This window comes from Microplitis mediator, chromosome 2, assembly GCF_029852145.1.
Source record: "Microplitis mediator isolate UGA2020A chromosome 2, iyMicMedi2.1, whole genome shotgun sequence".
NCBI classification, from domain to species: Eukaryota; Metazoa; Arthropoda; class Insecta; order Hymenoptera; family Braconidae; genus Microplitis; species Microplitis mediator.
Window position 1 is genome coordinate 7,375,030 of NC_079970.1, and position 26,403 is coordinate 7,401,432.

The 26,403-nt window shown below is 31.4% G+C and overlaps 2 protein-coding genes across 11 annotated transcripts in view; one reads left to right on the plus strand and one right to left on the minus strand.

Moving 5' to 3' along the window:
- Window positions 1–6,220, plus strand: part of LOC130678575 (myelin regulatory factor-like protein) — a 47,637-nt gene extending 41,417 nt beyond the window's left edge. For 2 of the 4 annotated variants that reach the window (XM_057485868.1, XM_057485866.1), the window contains exons 5-7: window positions 78–843; window positions 1,577–3,770; window positions 5,316–6,220. In XM_057485868.1, the coding sequence (XP_057341851.1) occupies window positions 78–843; window positions 1,577–3,770; window positions 5,316–5,390 (3,035 nt within the window). In that variant the 3' untranslated portion in view covers window positions 5,391–6,220. The remainder of the gene's footprint in view (window positions 1–77; window positions 844–1,576; window positions 3,771–5,315) is intronic. The other 2 variants (XM_057485869.1, XM_057485867.1) reach the window with 2 other exon arrangements.
- Window positions 6,221–12,517: 6,297 nt separating this feature from the next.
- The window catches only part of LOC130664238 (bridge-like lipid transfer protein family member 1), a 28,495-nt gene continuing 14,609 nt past the window's right edge, over window positions 12,518–26,403 (minus strand). For 4 of the 7 annotated variants that reach the window (XM_057464098.1, XM_057464099.1, XM_057464094.1 and 1 more), the window contains 9 exons: window positions 26,317–26,346; window positions 21,463–24,655; window positions 20,246–20,454; window positions 16,703–20,108; window positions 16,117–16,320; window positions 14,806–14,829; window positions 14,386–14,516; window positions 14,101–14,315; window positions 12,518–13,341 (listed from right to left, as the gene is read on the minus strand). In XM_057464098.1, coding sequence (XP_057320081.1) covers window positions 13,140–13,341; window positions 14,101–14,315; window positions 14,386–14,516; window positions 14,806–14,829; window positions 16,117–16,320; window positions 16,703–20,108; window positions 20,246–20,454; window positions 21,463–24,655; window positions 26,317–26,346 — 7,614 coding nt within the window. In that variant the 3' untranslated portion in view covers window positions 12,518–13,139. The remainder of the gene's footprint in view (window positions 13,342–14,100; window positions 14,316–14,385; window positions 14,517–14,805; window positions 14,830–16,116; window positions 16,321–16,702; window positions 20,109–20,245; window positions 20,455–21,462; window positions 24,656–26,316; window positions 26,347–26,403) is intronic. The other 3 variants (XM_057464095.1, XM_057464097.1, XM_057464096.1) reach the window with 3 other exon arrangements.

Below are 26,403 nucleotides of genomic sequence, written 5' to 3' on the forward strand. Positions count from 1 at the left end.
ACTATTTTTAAAAAACTTCTATTCATTAGATTACTAATTAAATAAATTTATAATTAAATAATTAATTAAATTTGTAGATCAAAAGACAGCGTTGCAAGAAATTTTACTCCATCATCAAGGAAACGCTCCGAGCTATACCTCAAATTTGTTACCTACATCCCCAAGAACTTTAGCAGCATCTGCTGATCCATTACTGCTGACTCATCCGGTTCTGACACCCCTTCTAACACCAACGACACCAACTCTAACAGCTCAACAAACTTTAGGATCATCCCACGTGTCTTTACAACAGCAGCATGATCACAGTCCCAGTGGTATTACGACACTGTACTCGTCGCTCCAGTCCGCTCCAAAGAAGCGTAAACACAGTCAGGATGGACTGATTCACGTGAAACAGGAACCAGAATTGGGAAATGTCGAGCACAGTTGCAGCAGCAGCAGCGCTGTTCTTGACAATGACGAAGTCAATGGTGATAATTCTTACATTGACGCGAGTTATCAATGCATTAGATTCCATCCATTTCAACAGACAACGTGGCACGCACTGTGCGATCATAATCTCAAAGAATTACCGACGCCGCACTATCGCGTTGACGCTGATAAAGGATTTAATTTTAGTAATTCGGATGATGCATTTGTTTGTCAGAAAAAAAATCATTTTCAAATCACGTGTCATGCTCAATTACAAGGTGAAGCTGTGTTTGTGCGAACTGGAGAAGGTCTTAAAAAAATAAGCAGTTTTCAATTACATTTCTATGGAGTCAAAGTGGAATCACCGACTCAAACAATTAGAGTTGAGCAGAGTCAAAGTGATCGAAGCAAAAAACCATTTCATCCAGTTGTGTAAGTAGATTTTTATTCATTTTATTTATATAGAGGAGACTGGGGTACAATGGACCACTTGAGCGAGTAATTTTTTTTTTGTGGCTTTTGAATATCGGATACAAGTTTCGATATATTTTTAAAAAATAAAACTAATTATTTTGGGGCCGTGGGGTCGGAGGTCTAAGGAAACGTGACGTTCGCAACTCATTAAACAATTTTGAAAATTTTTCTCTTGATTTTTTTCAATTTTATTTTTATGTAACGATAGAAAGTCATTCGTTTCATATTTGTAAATATATAAATATTTCTATGCATATATTTCTGTCATAATGGGCAGCGGGGGGCCTAAAAAAGTAAAATTTTGCGTGAAGTATTTTATGGACGTCCCCTTTACTATAATTTTTATTAAAATTTTTTTTCTGAGACACGACGGACTAAAAATTCTTTTTAAAAAAATTTTTATGTCACAAAGCATAACATTATTTTTCTAGACTTTTTAGATATCTCATTTTATCCCGTATATTTTTGTTGCTCTTAAATTATTAACAAAATTAATTACAACAGGACTTTTGACAAATAGTTTTTTTTTTGTCAACCAAATTTTGAAAGTGGGCCATCGTTCCCGGTCTCCTTTATTTATTACGTAATTAAAGATATACATATTGATTATTAGGATTATAATTATTAATTTATTTGAAAATAATAAAATTAATAGTTTAATCTATTCAGTATTCCCATTACACTAAAATAGAGCGGGTTTCAGGGTCGAGCTGGGTGGTGAACGTGTGACAAAGGTGACAGTCGGCCGTCTTCACTTCAGCGAAACAACGAGTAATAATATGCGTAAGAAGGGAAAACCGAATCCTGATCAGCGATATTTCCACTTGGTGGTAGGACTGCACGCTCATACATCAGACCAGTCGAGTTACCAGGTAGTGGCACACGCAAGCGAGAGGATTATCGTCCGTGCAAGTAATCCCGGACAATTTGAATCAGAAGGTACAGGCGTGAGTACTGAAAGCGGATGGCAACGTGGCGCAGCACCAGATACTGTTTATCATGCTGGACGTGTTGGTATAAACACAGATCGACCGGATGAGGCTCTTGTAGTTCACGGGAACATGAAAGTAACTGGACACATTGTCCAGCCGAGCGATGCGCGTGCCAAGCAAAATGTCCAGGAAGTTGACACACGAGAACAATTGCGCAACGTACAGCAATTACGGGTCGTACGGTACAGGTATGCACCAGAGTTTGCTTTGCACTCAGGTCTTGGTATTAAAGCACAAGAAGATACCGGTGTAATAGCTCAAGAAGTTCAGCAAATTTTGCCCGAAGCGGTTTTACCAGCTGGGGACATTGTCCTGCCAAATGGCCAACGTATTGACAATTTTCTCGTTGTCAATAAAGAAAGAATATTTATGGAGAATGTCGGTGCTGTTAAAGAACTTTGTAAAGTAACAGACAGTCTTGAGACACGTATTGATCAACTTGAGAGGATTAATAAACGTCTTGCTAAACTAAAACGTGGCGACAGTCTTAAGAGCTCCGTTAGTACAGTGTCAAGTATTGCTAGCAGTAAATATTCATCATCAGCTAAACCCAAGAATAATAACAATAATAATAGTAACAACAGTACTAATAATAATCATAATTCTTTAGCTCACGGGAAACGTGACAAAGACGAGGATTTATTGTGCAGTAATAAATTTATCCAAATAATAATTGTTATTCTTATTCTCATAATGGCATTTTGTTTAGTCGCAATGGCGACCTTGTATTTCCTGGAATACCAAAAACGCAGTAATCTTGAATGGTCAGCAGTTGCTGCCGGTGGTATGCTTGCCATAGGAACAGCTCCGACACTACCTACAACTCCGGCTTACGATTCACGATTTAATCCTCTGCTTCACAGTACGATTTCACCGTTTTACACTCGGCAAGGATTGTTTACCAAAACTTTAGACGGTCATGTGACGTCTAAAGACAGCGTGCTATCAACAAGCGCGCCAAATACTAAACAACAATACTATTCACAAGAAATAACATCCTGGTATCCATTTGGACACTCGGGTCCACAGGCCAAGTCTGATAAAAATAACGAGTTGTCCAACAATTGGTTGAGACATGGCGCTGGTCCTGTACCCAGTATCGTAGATGAAAATGATCAAAATGCGGATGTGGATCCACCGGTGCTAAATCGCGGGCCGATTCCTCTAGGCAGACCCGTCGACTGTCCTGCCCATTACACAGAACTAGAGAACGCGTGTCAAATTTACTGCTGCACGTCAGAAATTCATCAGCTTGAAGATCCGCATCCGGAGCATCCGCCTGAAAAAAAGTCGATGTCGATTCATCTCGAGCAACCTTTGGCTGTACACGAGGAAAAACGTAAATTAAGCAAAGGAATGCAGAACGGAATCAGCCCAGCAGATTCTAGTACGCAGACTCTTGTCAAGGATACACATTTCAAGTACATGCCGAAAAGGAGCAGAAGAGAAGCTGGGAGCGGAGTCTGGGGTGAAGTTGCCAGCAATGCCGCGGGTTCAATACCACCGGAACCGAAACCGCAACTACATATCGTCGCTAAAAGTTTCAATGCCACGTTGGACCATCGGTACTGCTCAATAACGTCTGCCAGTACGCCGAATAATTTCAGCTGTAATATTCCGTTATCGAAACACATGCCCGACACGCATTTAACGCTACATTTTATCGGAATGCCCTGGTACTGGCAAGTCGTACAGCAGTGTCCGGTTACGTCGAGTCTGACAACCGATGAAACTATCGCTTGCGGATGGGGGTACACTCAGCAACGACAGCAGCAACAGCAACCGTATGTTGAAAACAGTAATCAGCCTGGTGACCAGGCTTTTGCTATTGACGTCGCTTTTTATTTGAGAAAAACTATTAGATTTCGGGTGCCTACTGTACAACCTCATGAGGTAATTGCTTATAGATCTTCAATGTTATATATATATAGAGATATTCCATACAAAATTATCTAATTTTTTTTTACATTGAAATTTTAGGTCCTTAATTTCTATGTCAGTTATGAAATTTTTGAAAAGTACAAGTAAATTTTGATCTGATAAATTAAAAAAATTTATAACTTCTAATAAACTGCATTCTTGCAGGGATCATTTATTTTTTTGAAATGAGATTTAAAAAAAAAAGTATATAAATAATACAGTCGCGGTTTTTTTATAGATTTAAATTGTTGATTTTTTCAAAAGAACGGAACTTAAAACTTTTGGGTTTTGAATTTTCTTTTATTGTTAAATAAAATAATTTGTTTTTTAGGATTATTACGTTGAAATATCGATGTCTGCTACTTGGGTAGTAATTTTTTTCGTGGTATAAATTACAAAAAACAAAAAAAAATGTACCTGAAGATCGGAACGTTTTTCGTGAAACGAAAATAAAAAAATGAAATGAAAAGTAAAAAATCTACTGGATCTAAAATATTTCGCACGTCAGCCGAAAATTGCAGGTCCCTCCCAACTACTCCTTAAGTCAAATTACATGAATTCGCTTCATTTTTGTGGCACGAAAATGTTCCGATCTTCAGGTACATAAAAAAAATGCAACGCTAAAAAAATAATTTTGTTATTTACATTGAAAAATTGAAGATTTTTAAAAACCAACATCACTAATGCCTTAAAAAATTTGTTTTTTTTACCGAATATAATATATAATAATATTTTTAAAAAAATATAAGGTGACATACTTTCGAAAAAATCAAAATTTCAAATTAATTTATTTATTTATTTACGCCAATCGGCAGTATACATAACATTATTTACATATTTTTAAATTTAATTTAAAGAAAAACAAACAGTAACTAGAAACGATTACTGCTTTAATAGATACAAAATTATTGCGCTATATGCTAATTAGTTAGAACATAATATTTTTTTTGCATTCGCTAAAAAAGATGATGGGGATTCACTGAAGAAATTAAGGTTCGAAGAGTGCTGATTTACTAGCCTAGCAATTCTGTTCCTGGGTCCATTGTAAACGTAGTTTTTATTAGATTTATTGACTGCTAGAAGCCTTCTTGTTCTCAGCTGTGCACTAGAGCAGACTAAATTGAAATCAGCCAAAATTTCTGGCTATTCTATCAATTCGTTGATAACCTTGAAAAAAAACCACAAGTCAGCAACTTGTCTGCAAATTAAAATTTTAAAAAATTAAAATGACCCATAAGAATTCAATTGTCTTAAATCTACTAAAGACAGTAAATTTTTTTCATTTATCAGACCATTTTTTTACGTTTTTCAAAAATTCCCTACGACCTTACAGAGATTAAGGACTCGAAATTTAAAGATCAAGTCCTTTAAAAATATACAAATACATTTTATAAAATTTGCCAAATCATAAGCTTAAAAAAAAAATTAGATGATTTAGTATGAAATAATTTCTTTATTATCAAATTAATTAATTAATATTTTTTCAAAATAATTAAATAAATATTTTTTTTGTTTTAGAATGTATGCAAAAATAATCACGGCGGTGATTATCTTGAATTCACGATGCACTTTTATCGTGACTGCGATGGATGAACCAATTCCCAGTGAGCTTGCAGTACGTTTGGAATTAACACATATCAATTTCCAGGATTTATTACTACTATTGTTTTTTTTTTAATTATAAATTATTATTTATTTATAATGAGATGATTCATTAAAAATAAAATGACTTTGTTATTTTTTTATTAAAAAACTTTGCCGTAATTTGCTGTAAATGTGTAATGATAATTCTACGTATATGCTAAGCTAACTTTGATATATACATTGAAGGAAAAAAAAAAGATAAAATTCCAGTCGATGTTATTCGATGGTATTTGGTGATAAATTATTGATCAAACTGCATTTTGTGATCTTGCATTTGTATTTAGTCTTGATAACTGATTTTAAAAATACAGATACATGCAAGTGCAGTATTTTGAATCTCACAGAGATTTATTACGTAACTCATTTTAAATAAATTGTAACATTAATAAAATTATTTATAATATATTGATATTGATATTTATAAATATTAATGACGATACTCAAGATTATTTTATTTGGCAATAATTTTGAGAATATCAATAAATTATTGGCAGCTAAATAAAAAAAATCCATTTGAAAATAAATATTTAACGCGACGTAGTGATACGTAAATTTTTACTTGAAGCTTAAACTTTTAAAAAATATAAATAAACTAAAATAATTATATCATACTGTCATTAAGTAAATAGTGTTATTAAATTTACTATCAACTTATTAATTATTCAAGACAATGATAATGATGATGATGATGTAATTTACTTATTATATATATTTATAATTAGAGACATTTGTATATTTTTTCATGACTATACATTTTTTTATTTTTTTTGTTTTTATTGCACGCGATATTTCTCACAGTTGTTACGTTTTCATTTTTACTTAAGTTTAATATTTTTGTTTACGATTAATTTTTTTTATTTTAAATTAATTGATAAATTTTAGATTTTTTCTGAATTAAAAAAAAATTCGATCATTTTGTGTGAATAAAAAAAAATTTAATTGTCAAAATTTTTGGTAGCTGAGATTTGTCGTAATTAATTATAGTTATTAATTAATTGATTAAATTAATTATATAGTTAATATATAAGAAATAAATAATGCGTAATTATAATGCAATAAGTCATAGATAATAGTAATTTGTACATATATACTTCACTCTATTACCAAGTATTAGACTTAAAAAAAAATTGATTAATTAATTAATTAATTAAAACAATTGGATATTAATTATTACTCATGAGATAAAACTACAGTATAATTTTTTTCTTAATGCTTTTTATCTAAAAAACAATAAAGGTGCAATAATGTCGATATAAAAAAAAAAACTGAAAAAAATAAATAAAAATTGTTGACAAGCAAATAAATAAAAATAAAAATTTGTGCCTTAGGTTATTGTAAAACAAACGGCTATTAAAAATAAAAAATAAAAATGAATTATATATCTGATGACTAGAAAACAAATAAAAAGTTTTAATTTTTAATATCAAAGTTTAAATACGTCAATGAATAAATAACTGAATGAGCTCATTAATCATTATTATTAATAGATTTTTTAATCTGATAAATTTTATAATTTTTTTTTTATTTAATTTTATCAGCTCACTGGATTGTTATGAAAATAAATTAATCAAATAAATTGACAGTAAAAAATTTTTTTGAAAGTTAATTTTATTGGATTTACTTTTTTATTTATTAAATAATAAATTATGACGTAATAAGAAAGTTTAGGATTTAATCCTTCTCTCTTGCTAGTCCTCATATCAGTAAATATTTCAAGGCAACACTAAGTGGTCAATTGATCAAAACAATTATTAAATCCTTATCATTACTATAGCTATAATAATAATAATAGTAATTATTATTATTATTATTATTATTAATTAATATATATTGCAGTGCCTTGTGGATCCAATTCTACTGATTATAATTGTATATTTGACTACAAATTTATGTAAATGTATTATGTATTACATATTTATTATTAATATATCATTGATAAAATTATAATTATTATTTTTAATTATTGACAAATTTTATTATTTCTTTGTAAATCTATATTATTAAGAGAATAAGAAAAATTTTGTTTCCGCCATATCTATATGATAGAATTAGTTAATGTTATTGAAATTGGTATCATTAGATAGGTCTTGACTTGAATTTGTGCCTTTTCACAGTTTAAACTCTTTTTAATTGCCAAGTTTTGAGATAAATAGATTTATCTATATCATTTGAATTACATTTAAATTACGCGGGAAAAAAGACGATCGTATTTATTTTCTTTAAATAAATTAATACTTTAATTATTCTGTTACTAAATATGACTGAATGTCACTGAATATATATAGCTATATTATTTATATCGCGTTACTTATTCCAACATGACAGATTTTTCTACTCCCTTTTGGTTTTAGGAAGCTTTTCAAAGCCAAAAAAGTCTGCATGGAAAAAAAAAGGATTCATTGACACAAAAAATCTTTACTCGACTAAAGAAAATTTTTACTTACCCCAAGAAATTTTTTGCATTGTGAATTGAAAACAAAAATTTATTTAGAACTAGAAAAAATTACTTGGTGCAAGGAGTTATTTCTTGACCGAAAAAATCTTTTCTCGCCCCAAGACAATTTTTGTATTTGAATCATTTATTTGAGAAACCCCATAAGTCAAGAAAACAAAATTTTTCAGGAAACACAAAAAATATTTTTTTGAAAAAACTTGACATTAAAATAATAAATAAATAATTGAATACAATAATGTTAGCGTCTCTGAAAAAGATTCCAACAAGAAAAATTTAATCTTTTAACAGAAACTACTTAAAAAAATTATTTAAAGTTGATTGACTTATGGGGTTTCTCAACCAAACGGAAAAAAAGTTATAAAATCATTGTTTTTTTAAATGTTTCCACTCAAATCATTTATTACACTGATAAAATGAAGTATTAAAATTGTATTTGAACTCTGAAACTCAGAAATTACAAAAAATTATAATTAATTTAAACATTTTAATTAGTCATATAACAGCCAACAATAAAACAACATTTGAAATTAATTTCCCAAAAAAGCGCGAATTTAAAAAAAAAAAAAAATTATTTCTGTAAAACTAAAACTGCATATGTTTATTTGAGTCATTGACTTATGGGGTTTCTCAATTAAAGGAAATTGCTGTCACCCCTTTATTTTTTTTTCAAACGCTGATTTGATGCATATTTTGATTTATTTCTATGGAGGGACATTCAAAGAACCCAAAAATGCAAAAAACCCAATTAAGTGAAAAACATGACTTATGGGGGTTCTCAAATAAACGATTCATTTAATTGATAATGCATAAAATTTCTTGGTGCAAATTAAAATTTTTTGCGGCAAAAAATCTTTTTTTTCTGCGTATTTTATAAATTTAGTAGTGATATTTGGGCAGTCACGTAGTGACTGTAGGTTGCTTGTTATATTTATTCAACTGACTTCCGTTACTATCCTTTAAAGTTGAAAAAAAAAGCTTTCATTAGCAATCACTAAAAATACCAACACTAGTTAGTACATTATGTAATTTAATTATCATATAATTACTATCAATTATCACTCAGTCAATAATTTTGTATTATCTCGAAAAATAAAAATTTTTTCGCGATTGTTATAAAAATATTACACAAAAATTGACGTGACATTTGTTTTAACTTCATCTTTATTAATTATTAATTATTGTTTTTTTTTTTTTCATTTAATAATAATATTTTTCATATTTAAAAAAAAATATATTTATATATTTTTTGTTCTCATAGATAAATAATTTGATTCAAAAATATATGCTCGTTAAAATTATTTTTACTCACTCGAATAAATAAAAATAAAATATATTTTTTTTTTCATCAAAAATATTTCTTTTTTTATCATAAAAAAATATACAGATAATTTATGACCCGGAAGTTGACAAACAATCAATAATATTTGGATTTTTTTTTCACTAAATGAATTACAAAAAAAAAAAAAAAAAAAAAATATGCACATGTAGAAAATTTAAAAAATTCTGGCTGGATTTTTTTTCAATAATTAAAAAAAAAAAAAAATTATTAGTCGACTAACTTCTGAATCATGATAATTGATAATTTTCTTTTTATCTTTGAAAAAATTTTTTGATATTAATTAAGAAATTCGAATGTCGGAAAATAATTTGAAATAGAAAAATGGAAAATTTGTTCGGCTCTAACACTAGGTGGCATAAATTCAAGTTTTCTCGCAGGTGCTCCTTCTCATGGTTGAAGAGTATATATAAAAGTTCTTCATTTCAGTTCTCGCTCAAGTGCATATAACTAATCACAGCCTGTAGAAGTGTAGCTACGAAAGAAGGAATTGCACGGCGTTGTGCTTTATCCACTACACACCGAGACTTCAGTCTCACAAAATTTTTTGAACATCTTAAGATGAGATTAGAGATAAAATTTTTTTTTAAATCTATATAGTTATTGAAATTTTTGAAGGCTGCTGAAATGATGTAACTCTTTTGGTTTCATTTTTAAATATGACTTTTTTTTATACATTACTTGGTTTAGAATGGAAATGTCGTAGGTTCTTAAGTAATTATGTTTCCCCTGTAAATTAAAAAGTAATTATGATTTTTTTTGCATTAATTCTATAGACAAAAAGATATTGAGAAAAATTTTTTTTTTGTTTTCATCTAAAGAACTATTATTCATTTTTATATATATTTTTTTCTGTCATACTCACGAATTATTGAAATGATGATCAAATTTTGAATTTCAGATTTCATAGAATTTACGCCTCAATAAAAATAAAATCTAGTTATTTTTATATGATACTGAAGTTAACAGACGTCCAATAGTTTTTGGATTTTTTTAAGTCGATAACTTAAAAAAAAAAAAAATATTTAAGAAAATTGCAATTATAGTTTTTTTTTAATTTTCTACATGTGCATATTTTTAGTTTTTTTTTTCTGTGATTGATTTTTTGAAAAAAAAATCCGAAAATTTTTAATTGTCTGCTAACTTCAGGATCATTATTTTTATTTATATTAAAATTTTCAAATTTATAAAATAAGTAATCGGTTGTAAATTCAGTCAGTTTTATTGAATTATTTTCAACAACCTGCAAAGTAAATACTAATTTTAAAAAATAACATTTAATTCCTGAAAAAATACCATAACTCAAATCTATCGCGTCACTAAGGGCCAGTTTTTCAAACCTGGTTTATTTTCATCCAGGTTTAAGTTGATATTGCTAGTATATCTATCCGTCAATAATGTATACCAGTAATAATAATTTAAACTCGGGTTAAAAATGAACTCGGTTTGAAAAACTGGTCCTAATTCCAAAAGGACATATTTTTATTTATTTATTTATTACAGACCCAGCAGCCTACTGGCTAATAACAGGGTCATTTTATGGTGCAATGATATAAATTTATAGTAGAGAGTTTACATTACATGTTGATTATAATTATAATTATGCTAAAATTATTACACACGAATTCATGTAAAAAAAATTCGTTCTAAAAAGATTACAAAAAAGTTCCGCACGTGGAACTTCTAAACATGAGACAGATTAGAACTTCGAATGGAACCTTTTTTGGAACAATAGTCATCTTTATGGTAAAAAAAAAAGTTTTATGAGCGAATTTGGAGTCAAAAAAGGACGTTCGTGGAACTTTTTTGGAATTTTTTATGGACGGTTTTTTTAGTTCTATAAAAAATTCTAAAGTGGTGATTCTAGAATTTTTTTGGAATGTCCATATAAAATTCCAAAAAATTTCCAAGATTGTCCTTTTTTGACTCTAAATTCGTTCATAAAAACTTTTTTTTTACCATCAAAATGCCTAACGTTCCTAAAAAGTTCTATTCGAAGTTCTAATCTGTCTCATGTTTTGACGTTCCACATGCGGAATTTTTTTGGAATTTTTTTGGAATGAACTTTTTTTACACGGGAAGACTTAAAGGCTTAGTTTTAATAGGCTTTACATAGATAATAGAAAACTGCTAGTAAAATTTATAGCATAATTTGACTAGTTATCACGTAGCTGGACGAATATGGACCTCAGGACACTGGTATTGAGGGAATTATTTATACGCCCTATTGGCTTTAGTCACTAAGTTTAAAACCAAAAGGGCGTATAATTTTTTTTCTTAATTGCTAATCATATTGTAGACTTATTCTAAAGGCGTATAATTTAAGCTGTGTCCTTGTGGCTTTCAAAAAATTTTTTTTCATTTTCAGCTACAAAGTAAGTCTACAAAACGATTGGCAATGAAAAAAAAAATATACGCCCTTTCGGCATCAGAGACTTTCCTAAAGCCAAAGTGTCGTATAAAAATATAAGTCTTTTTGTAATTAGTAACGCGAAATAATAAAATAATAAAAGTAAACAATAAAAAGTCATTTTTAATCCATTATTTAATTCGAATATTTATTAACAAATTTTCCTATTATATGACATTATCAATATCTTAGTCATAAAGTCGATCACAGAAATAAATAAGAAACATTCATACAGACATCATATTATTATTTTTTTTTTTATCTAATGACAATAATAAAATTACAATTTTCCATTTATATTTAAGTTAATTATCATTTTTTACATCGTTTGCTTGTTAAACGACGGAATTTAGCGAGCAATATTTTTATTTATCAATTTTCTATTCGATAAACTATAATATAAATATATTTCATTATTATTTTTATTCATTCATATTTATTTTCTTTAATTATTGATTTATTATTGACATGCCGTTTCGCAATAGTGATAAATGATAACTCAATTAAAAATAATAAATATACATAATATATAAAACCCAATGCAACTAAAAAAAAAAATACATATATATATAGATATTTTACATATTTATAAATTAATGAAACATCGGTGGGCGATATTTAATTGCTAAAAAAAGAGTAATTTTTACTTATAATCAATAAAAAAAATAATATACATTTGTATTAAATACGTATAATTATGCGACTTCGATGCAATTTAAATACGTCATTATAATTAATTATAAAAAATAAACATATACACAAAATTCAGCATTAATCTAACGAACAAAAAATTATTTTATAATTTTAATTATAATTATTCATTTAATTTATATAATAATTTACTCTTTCACTGTACAACGATTTTCGGTGTTACGTTATTTGGTTTTTTTTTTTTTTTCTTCTTTTTTTGTTCGAATGCATAATATATATTTATAATATATGAGAGGTACTATTGACCTATTAAATATTTTGTCCATGAGTAATAGGTTCAGAACGGAACGAATGGACGAATTGTCTAGCAATGATAAATCGCTTATTGATTACTATCATTCATACACAATAATAATGATAATAATAATAATAATAATAATAATAATAATAATAATAATAATAATAATAATAATAATAATAATAATTGCAATAATTTTTTTAACTATCATTCGCAAGTATGAAATTATTTTCTATACATTCATTCATTTTGTTAATAGTAATTTATATATATTGAATTATTTAATTCATTGAGAATATATATTAAGTAGTCCATCGATAAATTTGATCATATCTCAATGAAATTAATTTATAATTGCACCTAATGTTGGTATATACTAAAGATAAATATAGAAAGACTACACGTGTTTAGTCGTTGCTCATAAAATTCGCTACATGTGTATATGTGTCTTTATTTTTATTGTTATTATGATTATTATTATTGTTATTATTATTATTTTAAAAGTAAATGTTTTTTAGAGGCAATGTAGCATTACAAGTTCACTTATTTTACTTATTATTATCAGAAGGATCTTCACGTACAGCCATCACCATTCTTAACATAAGAACTGCTAGCACTTTGTCAAGTGGATCCATGAATCCACGTTGTATCCATTTAGGTATTGTCGTCCGTGCATGTGCAAATCCTAATTTTTGTAGTATATAATCAATACCGTAGGGTTCAATACTTTTTCCAGCCCATGAGAGTAGTCTGTAATCATTTTTATAATTATTAATAATGATATTCATTTTTTTTTCGTCATTTGAATTGATTAATTAATATCTATAATAATTTATAAGAATAAGCTTATGAATATTCGCATATATATACCCCTAATATTAATTATTGTAAACATTTATAATATACATCGCGTTACTAATTTGACGTATGATTTTTTTTTCATTGCCAATTTTTTGGTAGACTTATTTTACACTGTAAAAAACCGGAAGTGAATTCGGAGTGATTACTGATTTTATTTCAATTTGAATTTACTCCGTCACTCGGAGTTCCGGAGTTTGAAAAAAACTCACTCTGCATACGGAGTAATTAAGGAATTTGTCTTTTTAGTGGAGTGATAATTTTATTTCGGAATAAATTTCACTCTGAGGGGATTAAATAAATAAACAGTCATCCAACTCAGTCCGAATTTAATCCGCGTTCACTCTGCTTATTTTTTACAGTGCAGAGCTAAAAATAAAAAAAAAATTTGAAAGCCTAAAAGACGCATGATTTAAATTATATTTCCTTTTGGCGTTCAAACATTTTTTTTAAATTTCGCGCTTCAAAATAAGTCTCCAAATTTATAATAAGAAAAAAAATCATATGTCCTTTTGGCTCTAGAAAGCTCCCTAAAGCTAAAAGAGGGTATAAAAATGTAAATCCTTTAGGAATTAGTAACGCGACATACCAATCAATATCATTATTAGAAAAAATTAATTTTTAATTCAAATTTTTTTATTATCTTATTACCTGACAGTTGGCTCCAAATGCCACGTTTTGCATCTGTAAGATCGCCAATCCTTGATGAACATTTCAGCAGGATCAAATTGTTTGCGTTTTCTCTCATCCTCTGTCATACTTGAAGTAGCCGACGTTGAAGCACTCGAAGTACTTGCACTGGCACTTTTTTTATCCTGTGGATCTGGGCTGTATGCTCTTGACGCTCCTGCGCTTTGCATTGCGTACTAGTAAAAATAATTTAAATTAAATAAATATAAAATTAAAAATAAAAGAAAAAAAAAATAAACAATTTACCACTCGTTCTTTTTCGCTGTGATAAGAAGTTATGAGATCGTGCAAAAAGAAAAATGCCTCCGCATCTACAGTCACAAATATATGGTCCTCGAATTCCGTGATAAAGCTGCACTCTACCAGTGGTTTTTCACCTAATGCACAGGAATTAAATATTTTATTTATTATATACATATTTATAATTTATATTAAATGTTAATAAAATATTATTTTATTTATTGTCCTAAAAACAAGACTCTGCTACTCCATGCAAATTAAATTCTGGGCAACTACATTATTAATTAGGGAAAATGGTAATAATTATTGTTATTATAAATTTTACTCTACTGCTATTTAAAACTTTTTCTCAATACATTTAAATAAAATGCTTTTATTTTTTAAAAACTGTTTTTTTTTTACCATTTGTTACTTATTTGTACTTACTATATAAAATATGTTTAGGCAGTCCTAAAAAAAATACATAGAGAAAAAAGAGAATTGCAGTTTAACTATAAGAAGAGTTTCTAATTTACCACTATGAAGGCAATGGAAAACGATTATTACTAATATTATTACTATATATATAATTATAATTATTATTATAATCATATACATACAATATAACAAACATGAAATATTAAATTAATAAATTTAATCAACGTTTAACTTCTAAATATTATTAATAAATTAAAAAATTAATGAACAAAAAATAATTAGAGTCGAGAGAATTAAAGCTTTGTTGCAATAAAAAAAAAAAAAAAAAAAAAAAAAAAAAAAAAAAAAAAAAAAAATTACTTCAAGGATGACACAATAACCGGTATGATTTTACGATATATTGGCAGATGCAACACATATGATTCGAATGTTTACATAGACATATATTTAGTATATGTATATTAGATTGTAAGAAAAAAAAATTTTTTTTTCTTAGATTAAATATCCCCAGAATATACTTCAATAAGCAAAGAATATCCTTCTAAAATTTAAGTTATATCAATACAATATCTGGAAAATTTAGCTGGCGGGGGTCCCTTTCCCATTTAAAATACATAGGAAATAAATTTTTTTTTCTCGTCTTTTTTGTTCCTAAAATTCAAAAATTGTGGGACTTGTAGAGTCTGTATACAATGAACTTGTATTTTAAATTTCAATTACAATTAAATTTAAAAAAAAACCGAAAAAAAAAAATTTTTCTTGAAGATTCTATTTTTCTTCACTTCACAGCTTTGTAACTTTTTTTTAATCAGCTGCATAAGAATTAACTTCAGGACCATTTCTGTAGATAATTCAATTTTCCATGAGAACTTTAATTGCAAAATTGAAAAAAAAATCCCACGTAATTAATGGAAAAAAAACTAAAAAATTCTTTTTTGGTTAAAAATTCGATTTTTTCTCTTAAGTTTCGTTCTTTATAACTTTTTTTCTATCAACTTTTAGCAAATGCCACTAATGACTTTTTTGTAGGGAATTTAATTTCCTACAAGAGCATGGAACCTAAAATTCAGAAAAAAAAATTTTTCAGTTATTTACAAAAGAAAAAAAGAAAAATTTTCTTATGAATTTTAAATGGGAAAGGGAATCCTCCCTACGTGCGCCAGCTCAATTTTTGAGATAATGAGCTGAAATTATAAGAGGATTTTCTTTGTTTATTAGTGTTTTCTTAATTATATTTAATAAAAAAAAAATTTTTTTTTCCTGACAGTCTAATATATATGTTTGTAGAATGACATTTAATATAAAAAATGATAAACATACTTATAACATCCGGTGTTTTGGCTGTTTGTAAATGCTCCGTTTTAAGATGCAGCTGCAACGAAGGTAATGCGAATATAACTTCGCGCGTGTGCGAATGTTCTTGAAGTTTTCCGGATGTTGATGATGTACTTCTACCGCGACTTGTATTGCCGTCAGCCGTTGTCTCAGCACGTTCGCGTTCAACGCATGGAAATCGATCAACTGCTACAATAAATAAAAATAAATGAATACATTGTTATTATTAAGGGTGCATTCCGAAATTCGCTGCGAGCAGCTGTAGCTCAGCAGCAGACTGTGCAAGTGCAGCGTAGTAGCAGCGCAATTTTTGTGTGAAACACTTGCGTGTTTTTTTTTAAATATTTTAAATATTTCTATCATATTCTGCCGTCATTTTATTTTTATTTACGATTTTTAATTTTTCTCCCATTTCTGATAAGTTATTTTTCAAATATTTAAATTTACCGCGCAAGTAATAAGAATAATTAATAAGGGTGCATTCCGAAATGCGCTACACTACAGCAGCTTGCAGCACATTTCGGAATGTACCCTAAATAATAATCATTATTTAAATTTAAAAAATAAATACCATCAATTTCACTGTTGGCAAACGCATAGTGGAACCACTCCTGCAGTGATTTAAATTGAGGTGGAAATAGAACACTTCGACTTAGACGACAAACAGTCGCCATTGAGAGATGTCTTGCATGCTGTTCCTGTTGTTGTCCTAAACTAATTGTCAATGTCTGCACAACATGAACGTCACATGTATTTGGCGATTCAACACTCGGTATTTCTTGCGCTTCAGTAGCGAAACTAATGCATGGTTCCTTAAGTGAAAATAATGCCCAGCTTTTACTTTTAAAGTTTATTCCGTGGAAACAAGCGAGACTTATATTACAGCCATGTAACTCCATGGTACCACCGAGGACAGTGCCGTTGGTCGGCAAGGAAAATCGTAAGCTTCCGAGTTGCAGTCCTGCAACCTGAGCCAGTACTCGCTGCCAGTGTCGATGATGACGAGCATCGGACATTGCAGTCTGGTTCATAGTCCATGGACCCTCGACCCCAGCTCCTCCTCGCGTCTTTCTCTGCCCTCGCTTCTTAAAACTATTGCTTGTAACCCGCTGATTTCTATTTGTCTGAAGTGAACTGAACACCCGCTTGCTATTTTTAAATTGTTGACTGAAAAACTCATCAAGTTTATAAAACATTTTTAACAAATCAGCGGTTGTCGATTTGCTGATCATTATTTGCAATTGATCCCACCCAAGATCTCCGTGCATGAATATCACAGCAGGTCTGCGTGTCGGCATAAAAGCGTCACCACTATTGCTACGATTTATCTTCCATTCGTCTCTAAGCGTCACGTCCAACGAAGAAACCCGAGTCATCAGAACACTCGTTCCCATATAATCCAGTCTCAATTCCAGTGCAAATAATTTTAACCCAAGTGTATGATCAGGTTCAGTTCCTGGTTCTTCTCTTATATGAATATAAGTGTCTATTTTACTTAACTCAATAGTGCCTCCAACAAATCCACCCTTAGCATCCAAACTGGACCCGCCAAGACCAATACCGATGTACAAATTTTTATGACCTGTACTGCCGATCGATAGTCTGCCGTCAGAACGAAAATCTTTGGTCATCCAGGCGACATTTCCCATAACATTGCCCATATTCATATGAACATTGAGGCGGGTAAAGTTGACAGCAAATAGTACCAACGTCTCCCAAGCAGATTCACGTTTTTTTATTGCCGATCCAGACTGTCCTTTGTCTGAAGTAAAGCTCCACCCTCGTCCTATATCTTTTAGTCGGGTTTGTCGTGGCATATCATTGTCAAAACTCAGTCTCAATTTATCTCTCGTCAAAGTAGGACTACGCTCGGGTGCACTTTTGGACAAAACATCTCCGGTGTGACGGTCGTGATGTTTCAGCAGTGAGCTACCCATCACTGCCTCTTCGGTATTCATCGGCTGCGTTGGATGATGACCCTCAGAGTACGCAAATCCAGAATTTAAATCACCTAAAAATAGTCTCCGTACAATACTACGTCGGTACCATGCCTTGGGAAAGGCAAGAATTTCAGTAATTCGTCTCATGTCATATTTAAATGACGCAGAACCAACATCAATTATTGTTGAAAATCTTATGACAGCTCTACTGGTATCATTACTTTTTTTAAGAGGTTCACTTTGAAAATTTATTTTCCTACTTCTTGATAAATGAAATTTAACAAATTCTACATTTATACTCAATGAGTCTTTTCTCTCGCTGTCAGACAATGGTGACCATTGCGCTTCTTTTAAGCTCGATTTTTTACCACCACCATATGGGTGAAAAATATATACGGAAAAGTCAGCAAGACATCCAGTAACAGAGACCCCGCCGATTGCTGAACTTTCTTTGACACTTGGACTAGAAGAACCAGCCGCTGATTTAAAGTCACGAAATTCAGTGAGTTCTTCTTCAGCGCGTTTTGAAGAAAAAACAATATCCAGTGACGGTAATTGAAGCATACACTCGACACGTGACACAGGTAAACACGAGAACCTAAAAGTTGAAGGTTGCATATGAAAGTACACGATTACGTCAACAGGAAAACTGGCATAGACGTAATTTCCACTGGCAGCAGTCGCTGCCCAAGATGTACTTTCATTGTCCAGTGGAAATACTGTACTAGCTTGACCGCCTCCTGCTATCGTCTTACTGGGAATCGGTTCAAGAGTTTGTTCTAAAAACTCCAGAATATGAGGACTGATTATCGTCTCCTCAGGAATCGTCTGTAGAGTCATCCAGGCAAATAAACTCGCTTTTTTGGTACTAGGTTTACGTAGACCCGTAACTCCAGACAGTGGATTTAATAAATTACTTTCAGCAGACGTGCGCGGTGAAATAGATTCTTCAGGAAGAGTCTTTGACTCATAGTGAACTTTGACATCCAGTCCAGGAATATGAAATATTGTGAGATCAACAAGAGGTACACTGGCATGTTGCATGTAACGTAGGCGTGAATTACTGGCAGTTGATGATTTTTCTTTGCTACTGAGATGTTTTTTGCTGCTACTAGGACTACTTGGTTGGAAGTCAAAATTACCACCAGAACACGATCGTTCTTTCTTCATTCTACTGAGTAATTTTAGTTCATCTTCTCTTGCTGGATCTTTGGTATGTAGCACACACTTTCCACTGTTGATCAATACCTTGACGTCAAGCTCAAAATCGATGTTTGGTTCTTGGGGTTTTTGTGGCGCGATGTGCGGTGAAGAAGTCATTGAAGTTTGTTCCCGGCCGAATGAATCAAGTAATGGAGCATTGCCTTCCATACTGTCATAGCTGGAAGTGCAACTCATATCACGATGCTTCTTTCTTAGTTCAACTTGTTCTCCTTCAATGTCCAGTGTCTCCGGCCACTCTAGATCGCCCTCAGGTAGACTTAAATCCGAGCTTGCACTTGGCAATGACGACTGACGACACATTGTATGGGTATCACTGAAAGTAACACGTGGACCCCCGAGTCCTCGGACTCTCAAAGACGCCGAGCGACTTGGGCCACTCCGCGGACTGCTTTCATAACTCGCGGAATTGGCCGAATTTATATCAGTGTTCAAATCTTCAGGGCTTTCTAACTGATGTTCAGGTGTTGGAGACGGCACTATAAATGACCGTGAGCGGTAGGTATTGGGTTTGTTACCCAGTCCAAGTTTTCCTTTTATACCCGAAGCTTTTACTGATTGTCTTCTCAACTTTTGAATCATGTCCCTGCGGAAATCTTTGAAAACCATCGCTTCTAACTCGTGCAGACGTTTCATTTCTTGCTCGATCGTGCCGTGTGACGCTCCCAGAGATCTCAAGTCATTTATTATCTTTGCCTGCTCATTCATTTCTTTCTCTATTAATTTAGATCTTTTCTTAGCATCCAATGAAGGGTCGAACACAAATGCAGGCAAATTGTCAGTCCAGTTCTTTGATTTTTTAATCAGTATACTCTCCTGGAAATAAAATTACTTATTAAAGTATAAATATAATTAAATACAAATAAAAAATAAAATATATAGAATAAATTGACAAAATTCCGACGATCAATTAATTTTTTCTCGGCAAAAAACAAAAAATATAACAACCATACTTTTTTCTTAACCTGGCTAGTTCCATTTTCCGGTTGGTCACCATCGTCGCTGTCGTAATCTGCTGATATATTAGCATCGTCTTCTTCAGAGCCAGTTAACATTGTCAATGTATGTCCGAGGGCTGATAACTGCTGGCCGACACTTACATCAAAGTGTATGTCAACACCTTCCATCTGCCATTGAACGTTTAATAACCACTTGGCATTGTCTGAAATTACCATAGAAAATAAATATCATTAATTAATTAATTAAAGGCATTCTTAGACAGTGCCCCCCCCCTCTACTTTCTAAAAATATTTGATGACTTTCAATTGTAATGACCGTAGTAAAATTTTGATAGTTAATTAAAAAAAAGTTGAAGCATTAATTGAAAAAAATTGCAGTTGTCATCAATTAGGAGTTGAACGAAATTTGTTTAATAAATTTTAGCTTACGAAATTTGAAAATTCTAGTTAATAAAATTGACATGTAGATTTTACTGAAATTTATTTTCCAAATTTCGTTTAACTCCCAATTGATGTCAACTAATTTACAATTAATGCTTCAATTTTTTTTTAATTAATTGATAAAATTTTAATATGCTCACCCGTGTGAAAATAATTCTTTCTAAAAAGTTTCCAAGTTCGACATGTGAAATTTTTAAACTTGAGAGAGATTAAAACTTCAAGTGGAACATTTTTTGAACTTTCGCGCTTGAGATGTGCAAAAGAAAAGTTTATTTAGGTCTTTGTATGAGCGAATTTTGAGTCAAAAAAGAACGTGTTTGAACCATATTTCTCAAAACGTATTTTTACTATATTTTACCCTCGTTCCGAAAAAGTTCCGATTAGAAACCAATAGTCCCGTAAAAATCAAAGATCGTTCGTAAAAAAATTCTAAATTAGAGGTTTTTGAACTTTTCTGGAACGAGGGTAAAATGTAGTAAAAATACGTCTTCAGAAAATGATCTAAAAACGTTCTTTTTTCACACAAAATTTACTCATATAAGGTTTTAGATAAACTTTTTCTTTTTACAAAAGTTCCACTCTTCTTTTTACAAAAGTTCTAATCTGTCTCAAGTTTCGAAGTTCCACATGTAGAACTTTTTTGAAATTTTTTTTACACGGGTCGGAAGGTTGAGTCATTGAAAATTTTCCAAAAGTGAGAGTCACTTTCAGAGATCGGCCCTAATAATAATTAATAAATTTTTTAAAAAATTAATTTCCAAGTGTATTACCTGACTTGTCTTGTTTTTGTGCGATAGTTCGACTGCATACTTCATAAGTCCCTTCAGAAACTACACACAGATTCATAATACTGCTATCATTCATGTCAGGTTTCCAGTCGTCTAAAGACGTCTCAAAGTCTTCAGCAAATCTCAAACAAAAACCAACAAATCTAGCTTTGCTAACTAAACTCCCACTACTACACGCCGATATACTTGTATTTTCCAAAGTAACAACAACAGCACCACGTGATTCTCCGTCATAGAGACCCCGTGTCATTCCCCAATTGTTTGGCGGTAGTGGATTTAAAGGAACACAAATTCCCATATCATCAACAGTAAGTTGTAAAAAGAGAGTGCCCAAATTTGGCGAACTTAATTGACTTGTCAATTGTCCAAAGGGAACTTTTTCAAATACTTGTTGCGTTGCTGTCAGTACTTCTTTATTTAAATTGGCGCGTTTTTCATTCCAATACTCGTATGCATTTTTGTAGTTAAGCCACACGAGAATCGCTTTGTCCACAGCCATTGGTTGAATATAAATAAGTGGTCTTTTAAGTGTAATTAGCACAACCTCTTTGTCAGCACCTTGAGCCATTTCTTCTTGAAATGCATTTCTTAAGCCTACGCGTGTATTAAAAAATGCAAACTGTTGAAACTCTGGTTCTGCTTCTTCAAACATAACATTTTTAAGCAGTTGTCCAAGTGAAAGATTTATATCAACTTGAGCTTTACCAAATAATTTAGTATAAGGATTTGGTTGAGCTGCACCGGATACATTTTGTACTCGATTTGACAACTGCAATTCAACTGTACCAGTTTCTAACCGTACTGCTGAATTCGTTGGCGTCGTTGCTGTCAACTGTATCCTCTTGATACGTATAACAAGTGAAAATAAAATTCTTTTTAAACTAGAACTGGCTGGTTCTTCGTCTTCCAGCCACAAAGGAACGGGTTTTTCGCCGCCGTAAACTTTCTGCACAACTTCATTAACTTCTTTCATAAATACTTTTTGCACAAAGACCAAGTGGTTTAGTAAATCTGTCGTCAATGAATGCTCAAAAATTCCAATGTCTGCAGTAGCGCTGAGATAACTTCCTTGACGTAAAACAACACCATCAGCTATTTTACTGTCATTCAAACTATTGCTGCCGTCTTGTATATATTCTGCGGATACATGAACTTTCGGAAGTTCAATACTGGCTTCAGACGGTAAATTTGCCTCGGTAACTTGAAGTTTTGTCGTAAAACTGAGACTATGGTGAGGTAGATCTATTGTAAATTTAGCTTTGCTACCAGTAATACCTGAGCTATTGACTTGATCCATTTTATATTGGGCTTGAAGTGACGGAAGAAGTGCTGCAGTTATACTTAAGCTCTGTAAAATAATATGAAATTGCATTACAATGGGTTCCAAAAGACTAGGACCCGGTTGTGGTTTTTCAATATCAACTGAGGGCGCAGGTGGATAATTATGTGGACTGCCCGGTACTCCATCAGCCTCTTCTTGCTGTTGACGTGACATACGCGATGAAGTTCTCGTGACGCGTAATTCTTGTAATGTTGATGACAATTGTTTGCTACCACGTGTCATCATTCCATGAAGAGCAACCGGATGCTGAGGTATGTCAATATTAACTGCTCCGACAGTTAATAATCCACTGTTTTTATCTTTCTGACGACGTGTTACACTTGAATAAAGAGCTTGAGATTTTCCTACAGTTACTTTGACAACAGTCTGCTGATTTGGAGCGACACCTTCCAACAATACGATCATTGTCCTGCCTATTTGACCAGTTAAGCTGCACTCCAGACTCGCGGGTTTGGATTTTTTACGACACGTTAGACTCGCATGGAGACTAGTAATTTCAGCTTCTAATTTAAGACCACTCAGAGTCGCGAGCAGTCGTGTCCGGTGAATTTTAGCAACGCCGAAAATTATTAACCTAGTGCGCTCACCGGTAACGACATTCATTTCACGTGCTGCTGGTGCTGGTGCTGAAGTAAACCCAGGCTCGTTGTTCAAACCTTTTTCAACATCTCCATCTTTAGCTTCTGCTGAATTATCGTATTTACGTGTACTCTTGTAATGATCCACTGCCTCAGCTGGCAACGAGAACCGATGGGTGATAGTTTTAGTTTCCGGTCGAGTGGCATACAAGTCTAATAAATAATAAATTGTCCTCCAGCAGCGAGGAGTTAAGCTAGAGTTGTCTTTACACTTGTCAGACAATACACTAAATTTATCTAGACCAGAACCATTGGGACTAGCACCGAAACTTGGAGTAATTACACCTTCACTTAAATTAATATAACCTTTGACACTTTTACCAGTACTTCTTAATTTCTGAGCAAAACTCTGAGGTCGCGATCTTATACTCGAGGATGGTGATAAAACTTTTGGCTGATTGACGTCATAACTCGTTTGCAGTAGAGTTTCTTCAATTTTTTTACCGCTACCACCAATATTACTATCGCCCAGATGAAGCTGATCCTGAAGATCTGACGCCGATGAAGAACCATTTTTAATATTGTTATCATTTACAGTCAAATTATCATTTCTCTTGGTCTCTGGCAACTGTTCCTTCAACTCCATCTGCGTTTCCTTAACATTTTGATACATATTACTTATTTGATGCAGTAATCTGAGCAGCGGCATGTTGACTTGCTGACTTATGTACCGTATATTCAAGCTGAAATTAACAACAGTACTCGTGTGTTTTTTCAACTGTCCTCGGGAAATATACAAGACATTTTGCCGTTGAATCATATCGTCTACGGTCATATCGGCCATCTTCTTGATATCAATGTCAATTCCAATTTTTTCACACAAAAACGCTGGAGTTTCTGATGGAATGTCGAGAAAAAACTTGGACCCCTTTCTCGGCTGATATTTTGGTGTTTTCTTTTTATCAGGAACTTTACCGAATTCGCTGACAACGATATCTATTCTCATGGTATCCATTGTTCCGACTAGAGATAAATTAGACCCCAAAGATTCTAGTGATGACACGTTATTTATATTACCGGAACCAATTGCTGATAGCATTTGTTGAGGCATTACTGACAGTGATGAAAGCAATGGTTCAAATATTAAGTGAGCGTCTAATAAACGTAGCGAGTCTTTCATTGGATATAAACAAGCGCCGCTTTGTATGTCTGAATCTTCAGTATCTTCCGTTGTCATTGTATTTATCTTTGAATCCTAAAATTATTCATCCATCATAAATATTAGGGTGATCGTTAAAAATTAACTTTTGTCAGCCGCCTCATAAAAAGCTTCTTTTTAGTGAAAAAATACGTGGGGAATTTGGTTTTTTCTCTTTAAGTAAAAAGAGCACGTGCTACAGGACGATCAAAGTTCATTTTTCGATACAACCGCGGTTTTTTTTAAATATCTCATGAAATCTTTAAAACGCTCTTTTCATAAGATCCAAAAAATGTTTTTTAAAAATATTTTCATAAATACACATTTTATAAAAAAAATGAATATGAACTTTTTTGTCAAGAATTTAATTTCCTACAAAATTGTTCCTATGATTTTTTCCTTCAATCTGCATATTTCATGAGATATTTAAAAAAAACCGCGATTGTATCGAAAAATGAACTTTGATCGTCCTGCGGCACGTGTTCTTTTTACTTAAAGAGAAAAAACCAAATTCCCCACGTATTTTTTAACTAAAAAGAAGCTTTCTATGGGGCGGCTGACAAAAGTTAATTTTTAACGATCACCCTAATAAATATATTTTATTAAATTTTAGTTAAAATTTTTTATTATAGTTAATTATGATTAAAATTATTATATTAAGGACATTCTCAGACAGTGCCCCCTCCCTCCCCCAATTAATTACTTAGTTGTTATCAATTAGGAGTAAAACAAAATTTTTTGAATAAATTTTAGCTTTAAAAATTTGAAAATTCTAATTAATAAAATTGACATGAAGATTTTACTGAAATTTATTTAAGAGAGTGAAATAGGTGATTTTCAAATGAATCGTTTTCATGGATAAAAACCCTAATCATTAAATAAAATATTTAATTCGATGTGTAAAGTTATTATTTATCGAATGAAATGCTTCTTATTCGGAAATTTCAGTTTATCTCTGAGAACGGTTGATTTGAAATTTCTATTTGCTAATGTAAGTGCAATAAGGGCCGATTCGTTTGTTCACATGTGTATGAGGAAGTGAATAAATGGCAAATCCTCTTAACAACTTTCGTTTAACTCACAGTTGATATCGTAAGTAATTTTTTTTTAAATCTATACTTCAGCGAAATCACAACTACCCAAGTAGTACAGTTGGTTTTATGACATCTAAGTATGATATCAGTTCTGAGGCTGTTTTTCGACCTATCGAAAATGGTTCACCAAAATGATGACAAGACTATCAGAAATTTACGTTAACGAAAAAGTATCTGCTTAAAAGACATAATACAAGTGATGACAAAAAGTAAATTACAAATAATTGTCAAATAGGGTAAGAGCACCAATACCCAGCCCCTAACCAGTAGCCAGCCGGTCATATACTTTAACATTGGCTCAAAATATATGTAGATATAATTTAACATGAGGTGACTGGCTACTGGTTTGGGGCTGGGTACTGGTACTCTTACCTTAAGTCATTTTTAATTGAAATGACTTTTTTAGGATGGAAAAAAGAAAACATATTTCCTAAGACTCTTAGGACCAAAGTCTGCATGTCTTATTTATATCAAAAAAATTTGTCTTTTTCTTTTAATCGACATCTTAAAGTTGTCTCTGTGCTACTTGGGAAGGTCATTGAATATTAAAAAAAATGGAGAATATTGTCTGAGAATGGCCTTAATTTAAATGAATAGATAACAATAACAAATGACAAGTGATACCTTAGCAGCCTTTTGCTCAGTACGAAAGACCTGACAAGTGCGACAATAAAGGCAATAATAAAATACAGATGATTAAACAAATAAATT